Source organism: Arachis duranensis, chromosome 6 (genome assembly GCF_000817695.3).
Source record: "Arachis duranensis cultivar V14167 chromosome 6, aradu.V14167.gnm2.J7QH, whole genome shotgun sequence".
NCBI classification, from domain to species: domain Eukaryota; kingdom Viridiplantae; phylum Streptophyta; class Magnoliopsida; order Fabales; family Fabaceae; genus Arachis; species Arachis duranensis.
In genome coordinates, this window is record NC_029777.3 from 3,899,070 (window position 1) to 3,911,627 (window position 12,558).

Below are 12,558 nucleotides of genomic sequence, written 5' to 3' on the forward strand. Positions count from 1 at the left end.
TTATTCTGATAAATTTTGCATAATTCAAAATTCTTTATTTTTTTCCTCATCTTCAGCTACTTTTTTTTTAACTCTGCCTATGTTACACTTGCGGTACATAGCCGGTCCCAAATCCGAATAAAGGAGGAGGGTTGTGTTAGGTTTTCGGCAACCAACATAAAAATATAGCCGAACCCCCATGACATGAATCAAAGACATTATTGCGCTAAAGCTAGGTCGTTGTCCGGAAGCAATACGCCGTATGGCTCGAGTACGGTGTCAAAGTAAGAGCCGCTGCACCGGTGCCCGAATGTAGTGTTAAATGAGCAAGGATTTTCACGTTTTCGTGAACGGATGAGGGTAAATAAGCTAGTTCACAAAGTAAAAGGTAAAGATCGAAGTGACAGAAGATTGAGATTTGGGACATGGAACATAGGCACTCTAATAGGAAAGTCCATGGAGGTGGTGGACACCATGACAAGGAGAAAGATTAACATTATGTGCCTACAAGAAACGAAATGGGTTGGTGCAAAGGCTAGGGAGTTGGATACTTCTGGTTTCAAACTTTAGTATACAGGAAAGGTGAAGAATAGGAATGGAGTTGGAATTATTGTGGATAAGCAGTGGAAGAAGGACGTAGTGGATGTCAAAAGGGTGGAAGATCGGATCATCTCTATAAAACTTGTGGTGGAGGGAGGTGCTTTCCATGTGATTAGCGCCTATGCACCGCAAGTGGGTTCGGACGAACAACACAAGATAAGGTTTTGGGAGGATCTAGAGAGTTTGGTTCAAGGCATACCTTTGGGAGATAAGATTTTCTTAGGAGGAGATTTAAATGGCTATGTTGGGAGAGAAGTGACTGGATATGGGAGTTTTCACGGAGGCTATGATTTCGGGGTGATCAATGCCAAGGGTAAAACTATTTTGGACTTTTCCTCAACCTTTGATCTTCTCATCGCAAATACATGTTTCAAAAAGAGAGACGAATATCTTATAACCTATAAGAGTGACATGACAAGCTCTCAAATCGACTTCTTCTTGTTGAGGAGAGTCGACCGAAAATTTTGCATCAACTGTAAAATTATCCCGGGAGAGAGTTTGACAACACAACATAGGGTGCTCGTCATGGATTTTTGCGTTGAGCAAAAGTTGAGGAAAAGACATCATACGAAGAACTCAAGGACGAGGTGGTGGCGGATGAAAAGTGAGGAACAAAGAAGCTTCCTAAGATGGGTAGGAGAAGAGGCAAAGTGGGATGGGAATGGAAGCGCGGAAGAGATGTGGAAGGAGATAGCAGAAGTTATTAGAAGAGCAGCAAAAGAAAGTTTTGGTGAATCTAAAGGAATAGGACCAAGAGATAAGGAGTCCTGGTGGTGAAATGCGAGTATACAAGAAAAGATAAAGATAAAAAGGGAATGCTTTAAAGAGTGGTCTTTATGCCGCAATGCAGATAACTGGAAAAAATATAAGGCGGCTAAGAAAGAGACAAAAGTGGCTGTAAGTGAAGCAAGAACAAGAGCATATGAGGGTCTCTACCAGTATTTGGGCACGAAAGAAGGAGAAAAAGGTATATATAGAATCGCAAAGAGCAGGGAAAGAAGAATGAGAGATTTGGATCAGGTTAAGTGCATAAAGGATAAGGATGGAGAGGTGTTGGCTTAAGAGGAGAAGATTAATGAAAGGTGGAAGAGCTACTTCTACGAGTTATTTAATGAGGGACAGAAGACTATTCCGAGCCTTGGTCGATTATGCACAAGGGAAGAAGATCAAAACTTTGACTACTATCGAAGGATTCGAGAATTCGAGGTAAAAGAGGCTCTAAAGCAGATGAGAAATGGCAGGGCAGTAGGACTTGATAATATCCCGATTGAGGTTTGAAAGGGTCTTGGAGAAAAAGGCATCAACTGGTTAACCAAGCTTTTTAATGAGATTTTAAGGTCAAAGAAGATGTCTGATGAGTGGAGAAAGAGCACCTTGGTACCTATCTACAAGAATAAGGGGGATATACAAAGTTGTGAAAACTATAGAGGGATTAAGCTTATGAGTCATACTATGAAGTTATGGGAAAGGGTGATAGAACGGAGGTTGAGAAAAGAGACACAAGTAACAGAGAACCAATTTGGATTTATGGCAGGCAGATCTACCACTGAAGCGATATACCTATTAAGAAGGATGATGGAGAGGTATCGTAGTAATAAAAGGGATCTACATATGGTGTTTATTGATTTGGAAAAAGCGCATGATAGGGTATCAAGGGAGGTCTTATAGAAGGTTTTAGAAAAGAGGAGAGTAAGGATCGCATATATTCGGGCAATTAAAGACATGTATGATGGGGCCACAACTAGTGTGAAGACTCAAGGTGGTGTGACAGAGGAATTCACTATTGGTATAGGATTGCACCAGGGATCATCATTAAGTCCATATCTTTTCACATTAGTCTTGGAAGTACTCACAGAGCACATCCAAGAGCCTGTGCCATGGTGCATGCTTTTTGCTGATGATATCGTCCTTATGGGAGAGTCAAGGGAAGACCTAAATAAGAAGTTGGAGTTATGGAGAGAAGCTTTAGAAGTGTATGGTCTGCGCATAAGCTGTAGCAAGACGGAATATATGGAGTGTAAGTTCAGTTTGAGAAGGGAAAACCCCAATATAGAGGTGAAGATTGGAGAAAACATCCTACGAAAAGTTAAAAGTTTTAAATATCTTGGGTGCATCATACAGGATAATGGAGAGATTGAACATGATGTAAATCATAGGATCCAAGCAGGTTGGTCAAAATGGCGGAGTGCATCTGGTTTTATATGCGACAAAAAAGTGCATCTAAAACTTAAAGGTAAATTCTATCGCACCGCTATAAGACCAGCTATGCTGTATGGTACGGAGTGTTGGGCGGATAAAAGGGAGCACGAACATAAGCTGAGTGAGGCAGAGATGAAGATGTTGAGATGGATGAGTGGTCATACGCGATTGGATAAAATAAGGAATGAAGATATAAGGGAGAGAGTTGGAGTAGCACCCATTGTGGAAAAGATGGTTGAATCGCGTCTCAGATGGTTTGGACATGTGAGAAGAAGACCGATAGAACATCCAGTCAGGAAGGTGGATGAGATGGAAGATGGACATATGGCGAAAGACAGAGGAAGACCTAAGAAGACCATCCATGAGGTGGTCAAACGAAATCTACATGTAAACGGTCTCTCTATAAACATGATACATGACAGAGCACAATGGCGTCGTTTGATTCATGTAGCCGACCCCACTTAGTGGGACAAGGCTTTGTTGTTGTTGTTGTTTGAGCTACTTTTTTTTCTTCTTTTTTATCATCATCTTCTTTTTTTTTCTTAGTCATCTTTTTTTTTCTTGTTTTACCTTTTTAAGTGTTTTTTATTTTACTCTCTTAACAAAAATAAAAACAAAAAAAATCAAACAAAAAAATATTTAAAATTAATTACTATAAAAATAAAAATAATATCCAAAATTAATGGTATTGGAGTTGCTCTTACAATCACCTTCTCAGTGAAGACTAAGGCAACTCCATCGTTAAGCATGCATTCTACAAAGGCATCACTTTTTTCGACACTGGTTATATATATGGTGCTAATGCTAACGAACTCTTGCTCGCCAAGGTGTACTACTAGGATTTTTATACTTTTAGGATTTTTTTTTTTCATGGATAGATGTTTTGCTGACAGAAGTATTCATATAGACGTTTTAGAGTAGTTGTCACCTTATATTTGTAGTTCGACAACAATTATTATGAGTATAAAAATATTATTTATATACTAAAATTAGATATTATATATTTGTATATAAATAATATTATTTAATTTACTTTTATATATTTATATTTTAATATATATTTTAGAAGAGAAGTGACTGGGTATAAAAATATTTATAGAAATAATAATTTAGGATGGTCAATACCGAAAATAAAATTATTTTATATTTTTTTAATTTTTGACCTTTTCATCGCAAATATATGTTTTAAAAATAGAGATGAACATTTTATAACTTATATGAGTGACATGACAAGTTCTTAAATCGACTTCTTCTTATTGAGGAGAGTCGATCGAAAATTTTGCATTAATTATAAAATTATTCAAGAGAAAGTTTAACAATACAACATAAGATGTTCGTCATAGATTTTCGCGTTGAACAAAAGTTGAGGAAAAGACATCATATGAAGAACCCAAGGATGAGGTAGTAACAAATGAAAAGTGAGGAACAAAAAAGCTTACTAAGACGGGTAAGAGAAGAGACAAAGTGGGAAGAGGATGGAAGCACAGAAGAGATCAAATATGGAAAGAGATGACAGAAGTTATTAGAAGAACAACAAAAGAAAATTTTGGTGAATCTGGAGGGATAGAATCAAGAGACAAGGAGTCATAGTGGTAGAATGCGAGTGTATAAGAAAAGATAAAGGCAAAAAAAAAAGTGGTTTAAAGAGTGATTTTTGTGCCGCAACGCAGATAATTGGAAAAAATATAAGACAGCTAAGAAAGAAACAAAAGTGGCTGTAAGTGAAGAAAGAACAAGAGTATATGAGGGTCTCTACCAGTCTTTATGCACGAAAGATGAAGAAAAATGTAGAGTGAATACCCCACCCGACCCCTGACAATTATCTCGAAAGGACAACGAGGCCCTCAAGAAAAAAAACACCCAATCCGGCCCCTGACAATTAACTTTTTTTGGCTCAGGGGCTAATCAGTCCTATAAAAGCAAATCTCAGGGGCCGGGTTGGTATTTTTTTTGTCAAGGGCCTCGTTGTCTTTCGAGGTAATTGTCAGGGGCTATTTTGGGTTTTTTTCAAAAAATGTATATATACAATCGCAAAGGGCCGTGAAAAAAGAACAAGAGACTTGAATTAGGTTAAGTACATAAAGAATAAAGATAGAGATGTTTTGGATCAAAATGAGAAGATCAATGAAAGGTGAAATTAGTTACTTCTACGAGTTATTTAATGAAGGACAGAAGACACTTTCGAGCCTTGGTCTTTTATTTACGAGGAAAGAAGATCAAAACTTCGACTACTATCAAATGGTTCGAGATTTCGAGGTAAAAGAGGTTCTAAATCAAACGAAAAATGGAAGGGCAGTAGGACTCGATAATATTTCGATTGAAGTTTGGAAGGGCCTTAAAGAGAAAGAAATCAGTTAGTTAATCAAGCTTTTTAATAAGATTTTAAGGTCAAAGAAGATGTCATATGAGTAGAGAAAGAATACCTTGATACCTATCTACAAGAATAAGGAGATATACAGAGTTGCAGAAACTATAAAGGGATCAAACTCATGAGTCATACCATAAAGTTTTAGAAAAAAGTGATAGAATAGAGGCTGAGACAAGAGACACAAGTAACAGAGAACTAATTTGATTTTATGCCAGGCAAATTCATCACTGAAGCTACATACCTGTTAAGAAAGATGATAGAGAGATGTCGTAGTAATAAAAGAAATCTACATATGGTATTATTGATTTGGAAAAAGCGTACGATACAGTATCAAGGGAGGTCTTATGGAAGATTTTGGAAAGGAAGAGAGTAATAATCGCATATATTCGTGCAATTAAAGACATGCATGATGAGGCTACAACTAGTATGACGACTTAAAGTAGTGTGACAGAGAAATTTTCTACTGGTATAGGATTACACTAGGAATAATCTTTAAGTTCATACCTTTTTCACATTAGTCTTGAAAGTACTCACAGAGCATATCCAAGAGCTTATTTTTTGCCAATAATATCTTCCTTATATGAGAGTTAAGGAAAGACCTAAATAAAAAGTTGAATTTATGGAGAGAAACTCTAGAAGTATATAACCTGCGTCTAAGCCGTAACAAGACGGAATATATGGAATGTAAGTTCGGCTGCCGAAAGAAAAATCCCTAATACAGAGGTGAATATTGGAGAAAACATCTTACGAAAAGTTAAAAGTTTTAAATATTTTGGGTGTATCATACAGGATAATGGAGAGATTAAATAGGATGTAAATCATAAGATTAAGTAAGTTGGTCAAAATGGCAGAGTGCATCTGATCTCATATGTGACAAAAAAGTACATTTAAAACTTAAAGGTAAATTCTATCACATTGCTATCAGACCAACTATGCTTTATGGTACAGAGTGTTGGGTGATCAAAGAGGAACACAAACATAAGTTAAGTGTGGTAGAAATGAAGACGTTGAGATAGATGAATGGTCATACGCGATTGGATAGAATAAGGAACGAAGATATAAGAGAGAGAGTTAAAGTAGCACCTATTATGGAAAAGATGGTAGAATCGCGTCTCAAGTGGTTTGGACATGTGAGAAGAAGACCGATAGAACAGACAGTCAGGATAGTGAATGAGATGGAAGATGAATAAGGGGTGAAAGGCAGAGAGACCATCCATAAAGTGGTCAAACGAGATTTACATGTAAACAATTTTTTTTGTAGATATAATATATGATAAAAGTCAATGACATTGTTTGATCCATATAGCTAATTCCACCTAATGAACAAGACTTTGTTATTGTTATAGCTGATTTTGTTCTACACCTAAAGTTTGGCCTTTTAAAGTTAGACTTTGCTAATTTGCATGTCAAGGGCACACCAGACTATGTGCGGTCATGTTGTGTATACCTTTTTATTTTCAATATTCTCCTCACTTAAATAGAAGCTAAGTGGCTGTTCAAAATGGAAATGCTTTTGTCCACGTAATTTTGTTCCTTTCCCCGGTCAGGAATTTATGTTAACCCACATGGCAACTTTGGCATCAAAGAATATAACAAGATTTTTAGACAAGATTTTGAGACACAGGTATTAAATAGTTCCTTTTCAACCCAAAATAGAGAAAGACATATGCTCTTGGAAATGCTCTTAGCTGCATGCTGTTATTGCACGTAAAGGAATCAGAGTACCCTCTTCATGACAAGACACTGAATTGATATAATGTAATTTTTCATTTTTAATACTCGAATTCAATATCTGTAATTAAGAAACCATAGTATTTACCATCATAAAACATGCTTTAATTCTCTTATTCATACTCGTATTATACGAAATTTATACAATATTTACACATCAATACTAGGTGGAGAAAAAATAATCACATTACTCTAAACATGATTAACAACCTACTCATACACTATAACACCCCTGATAACCTACTGATACATTTTTTTCACTTTATTTACATAGTTTCTAGTTTCTACAATATCTTCCCTTTTTCCATCCTAATTTTAAAATCAGAACAGAAATAGTTTCAAGCTAGAGAGTAATCTTCTTCTTCTCTTCGGAGCCTTTGTTGTCTTGCAATGAAAGCTTCAATGATGCAGCGAAATTCTTCATTGCTCATGGTATCTTCAGGGTATGAAGCTCTTTCTTCTTCTTCTTCCTCCTCCTTAGTAGAAGCATGTTCAATAGCTTTGATTCTCTTCTCTGTCTCACACCTTCGTAGATCGCCATGTCGTTGTTCATCGCGATTCGCACGGTGAAAAATCTCTGTTTGACACCTTCTATATTTCTTCATCTCCAAGCAATTATTCACTTCCCCTGTTTTCATGCTCTGTTTCTCTACATCACACTTGTTATTTCCAGCATCAATTCCTTTGCTCCTTAAGCCGAAATTCGCTTCTTTTCTTGAAAAGATTCCATTATTTTCTTCGTGTTTCACCATGTTTCTATTTATTCTTTTATTCTTTGTACTATCCTCACTTTTTATTCCCTCCTTTTCTTGATTCTTGATGTTTTCTGTGGGATCCTCTGTTTCTATCCCCTGTTTTGCTCTGTTTTTTAGGTTTTGTTGTTGAACTCTCTGTTTCTTTGTTGCATTATGAAGAACTTCTTGGTAAAGATCGTTCTCCGAATCGTTTCTTCTAGAGCCTTGAGCCGAAAACTGTCCCGACCGAGCGAAAAGAGCGATGATTATTGCGTTTCCAATGAGGAAAACGAACCGAGGATTGTTAACAAATATGGACAAGTCCCTAAAGTACTCACTCGAGGTCTTAACTGCAACCGGGAGGTGTAGAGAGAGCCTTGAGATCAAAACTAGAACAATACACACCTCAAGGAAGCGTAATATGCCTGTGATTCTTCCAAGCTTTCGATTCTTAAGGATCGCGTTGTCTTTCTCGGCTTGAAGATTATGGAAACTGAATGAATCCATTGCTCCAAGGGTGTTAAGAGTTATGTGAATTGTTTTGTTAACAGAGAAGTAACTTATTTTTTTATTCTTTTAAATATTTCTCACTCAAAGGGAAATGGAAGCTTGTGAATAGAAGTGATACTAAACATGTATTTGAAAGCATAGAACAAAGAAATCACTGCAGCGGTTCTTGCACTTCGAAGCATAGAAACAAAAGAAACAGAGTGAGTCAGTGATGGAGTGACTGAAACAAAGCTGCTCTGTTTTTTTTTTTGTTGGAAGACGGTTTTTTTAGTTCCTCTTGTTTACTCTTATTTATAGGGTGGAAATGGAATCTTATCTTTCTTTTTTGTTTGAAGAAAAAAAAATATTTTTTTAACTTTTTTTTGGTGTGTAATTATTTTACAATTCATTATTTAAGTATTTTAAGATGGAATATGGTTTTTATTAGAAGTATGAGACTATGAGTCATATTTTAATTTAGAGTGATAAAACATTAAATTTCAAGTGAATACTGAATACACAAAATAATTATGTTATGTGTACGTAAAAAATTAACTATTAAATTAATAATTTATATAAAATATATGTTTTTGTCCATAAAAAAATCAATCATTTTATTTCTAACTTATTAAATCTTTTTTTTAAAAAATATATTTTTTCCTTCTCAATATTCCTTTATCTACTTTAGCTTCACTTTTTGGTGTTTTATCAAGGTGTCTCCTTTATTGACAATAAGTCATGCACTAAACTAGATTAGTGGCGTATCCACATTCCACATAATAAAGTTTTAAAGATGTTATCAAAGAGAATTGTTAAAATTTATAAAACCATCATTAAAAAGCTATAAATTTTTTATTTTTTAATAAGAATATTTTACAATTAAGGATCTGAACAAGTGCTCTTAGCACTTCTTAACAAAAAGTTTTAATGTATACCTAGTGTGAACAAGACAATCTTTGGTTTAAAAAAAAAAAAAGAGAAAAAGAAAATTATCTTTACTAACTATTATTGAGTTAGTCACCTACTTTGGTAAAGGTATGCTTTAAGTTAATGGAGATAGATTCTTCTAAACAATCAAACATAGCAAAGAGAATAATATTATTTCAATACTAAATTAGTACGGTTTTTAATATAGATATTATAACAACTAAAGACACAAAATCATGATTTTGCTTGCCACTATCATTATATTATTTTGTGTTTTTCATTATATAAATAAGATTATTGAAAATTATTTATGAAAAAAAGTATAGAATATTTAATCGAATGATAATGCACTTTGTTTTCTTGATTGCAAAGTGTTGAACCTAATTAGGGGCCAATCAACAGCACGTGAAACTTCTTCATGCTACAAGATCAAAATTAAAGTAATACTAAAAAGGAAAAGCTATACAATTTACATTTTACAAATACAAGTTGATCTAAGTACAATATATTTGTTAAAAGCCTCCTTTGGAAGCATTGCAAAGTTAAAAATTTTCATGTCTTTAAAATTAAGTCTACATTGTGATTTTGGTCTACACATTATTTTCCACTTCACCCAATACATCTTTTGTTCATTATCTTTTTATCCTCACCAAAATTGCATAATAGCTTTTTAAATCTCTTCTAATAGAGTGTCTGGTAACTTGAAACAGCTTAAGGTGTAAATCGGAATTGCTGTTGCGACAACTTTAATTAAAATTTTCCTACCAACAGAAGACAAGAGAGACCTTTTCCATAGCTAGAGTTTCTGGTTTACTTTGTCTTTGATATAGTTAAAAGTAACTCTTTTGACCTCTGAATCACTGCTGGGAGTCCCAGATACTTGTTCTGATTCTCCACATAAGACACTAGGAGAATATTAACTAGGTGATCTCAAGTAGGTCCTGGGGTATTTCTACAAAAGAACACAGATGGTTTATTTATGTTCAGCATTTCGCCGCTTACTTCCTCATATGTCTTCAGTATTCTGATAAGATTGTGACAATCTTTCTTAGAGACTTGGCAGAAAAAGGATGGAATCATCTGCAAAAAATAGATGACTGAGTCTTGGGCAGCTGTGATTTAGTCTCAATCCAAAAAATTTGTGTCTCTATTCTCCTCTGTGGAGCAGATGGGATAATCCATCTGCACAAAAAAGGAATAGATATAGGGAGAAGGGGTCGCCTTGTCGCAATCCCCTACATGGTTTGAAAAAACCATGAGGTTGTCCATCCACAGTAACAGAGTAAGAAACCGTCATCACACATTCCTTGATCCAGTTAATCTATTTGTTGCAAAATCAAAATTTTCTCATTATCTCCCAGAGAAAAGACCATTCAACCCTATCATACGCTTTACTCATATCTAGTTTCAAAGCCAAATCATACTGACCAAATCTATTATTCTTTAGAAAGTGCATAAATTCATGTGCTATTAGAACATTATCACTAATCAAACGATCCTTGATAAAAACACTTTGAGAATTACTAATAACTCTGTTCATGACCAACTGTAGTCTGTGCACCAGAATTTTAGAAATAATTTTCTAGAAAATACTACTAAGACTTATGGGCCTAATATGTGTCATAGAGGTAGCATTTTCAATCTTCGGAATAAGACATATATTTGTATGATTAAAAGCTTTTAAAAGTTTACCTCCAGCAAAGAAGCTCTTGACCGCTTGTACCACATCCTCCTTAATTGTTTCCTAGAAGAAGTGAAAAAACTTGGCTGTGAAATCATCATCACCAGGGACTGAGAATGGGTTTATAGAAAAAGTAGCAGCTTTAACCTCTTATTCTGTGACTGGTCTGGTTAACATACGGTTGGTGGTAGCGTTGATCTTAGGTGGAATATCACAAATTTCTTCTGTGGGGTCTTTCGGTTCACTAGTTGAGAATAGTTTTGTGAAATAATTCTGAGCAATAAAAGTTATTCCCTCTGTATCCGTTGCTATATGCCCCTCTTCATCCTCTAACATATGGATCTTATTCTTACGTTTCCTTGTCTTAAACTTAGAATGAAAGAATTTAGTGTTGCAGTCCCCAATTAAACCATTGAACTCTTGATTTTTCTTTCTAGTACCTCTCTTCCATTTCTAATTCATCTTCTATTTCTGCCTCCAAACACTGGATTGTCACTGGATTGGCTTGATCAACTTTTTCTTTCTCATTTTTTAATCGGCCCTTTAACTCAGAGATTCTGCTTTGAGAATTGGAGTTAGAGTGTTACTGCCACACCACCAACTTGTGTCTGCATAGCTTGAGTTTTTCAGCTAGTCTAAACATGGAAGACCCTATATTTGTATGTTTCCAACAACTCTTTATCAAATTCACCACTTCAAATTTCTCGCACCACCTTTCCTGAAATCAGAATCTCCTCTTTGCTCTTCTTTGGAGTCTCATTGTGATAAGAAGCAATGGCCTATGATCAGACCCAATATCGTTCAAATGAGAGACATAAGCATTGAAAAATTCTTCTCTCCAATCTTTAGAGACCAACACTCTGTCAAGTCTTTCTCGGATCAAGTTACCAGCAAATTGTCTATTACACCAAGTGAACTTCTCCCCATCATAACCTAAATTCAATAGTCTACCCTCATTAATAAAGTCATTAAATGCTTGGATAGATGTATTCAATTTAGGTCTACCTCCTTCCTTTTCATGGTTAGCTAGGATGATATTATAATCACCAAGAACTATAATATTGTCCCTGCTGTTTTTCATGACTTGCAGGAGTTGACAAAATTGTTCCTCCCTTCTTTGCTCTTCCGTGCTCAAGTATACCCCTATAGCCTCACATTGTTGTCCACCTTGTTGACTCTTATAAGAGAAATGAACAAGGACTTGTAGCAGTTGACAAAATCATTCCTCTCTTCTTCGCCATTCCGTGCTCAAATATATCCCTATAGCCTCCTATTGTTATCCATCTTGAAATGAACAAAGAAGCTCTCTTGACGTAAAATCTGCACTTCTACCCCTTTTTTCCATGCCACCACCAGTCCACCCGAGAGGCCATTAGGATTCAAAATGGTAGAGACAGGGTTCGAACCCCTTCCTTCATTAATGGAGGCACCATTTACAACCACTAGGCTGCTGTGCAAAGCAAGGGTGGAGGCTTTTAACAAGACTTCATTCGTTAATCTACAAGGTTCTAAAAAGCAAATACTTTAGATTTTTCACATTTTTGAGTGCTGAGACAGGAACAAACTCCTCTTGGGGATGGCGTAGCATCATAGAAAGCAGAAAGATATTGAAAAAAGGAATTCTCTGGGGAGTTGGATATGGCAGATCAATCAGAATTAAGGAAGATTCTTGGGTCATGAACTTTGTGGCTATTACTCCTAATCCTACCCTAATCTCAAATCATGCTCCAAAATGGTTGTTTGAACTAATTCAATCAAATGGCCAGTGGAATCAACAAAAAAATAATAGAGACATTCAGCCCAACAGTAACAATAGCTATTTTACAGACAAATATCCATATAGGAGAAGA

The 12,558-nt window shown here is 35.5% G+C and overlaps 2 protein-coding genes across 4 annotated transcripts in view; one reads left to right on the forward strand and one right to left on the reverse strand.

Annotated features, from left to right (window-relative positions):
* LOC107492047 (probable aldo-keto reductase 1) overlaps positions 1 to 12,558 on the forward strand; it is a 51,608-nt gene that overhangs the window by 5,649 nt on the left and 33,401 nt on the right. The gene's annotated exons all lie outside the window — the stretch shown is intronic.
* LOC107492044 (uncharacterized) lies at positions 6,992 to 8,362 on the reverse strand. Its single transcript, XM_016113011.3, has one exon. The coding sequence runs from the start codon at positions 8,116 to 8,118 to the stop codon at positions 7,216 to 7,218; it is 903 nt and encodes a 300-aa protein (XP_015968497.1). The 5' UTR covers positions 8,119 to 8,362; the 3' UTR covers positions 6,992 to 7,215.

Bases quoted from the DNA above. Each gene is read 5' to 3' on its own strand.
- LOC107492044 (XM_016113011.3), bottom strand. From the start codon at position 8,118: ATGGATTCATTCAGTTTCCATAATCTTCAAGCCGAGAAAGACAACGCG.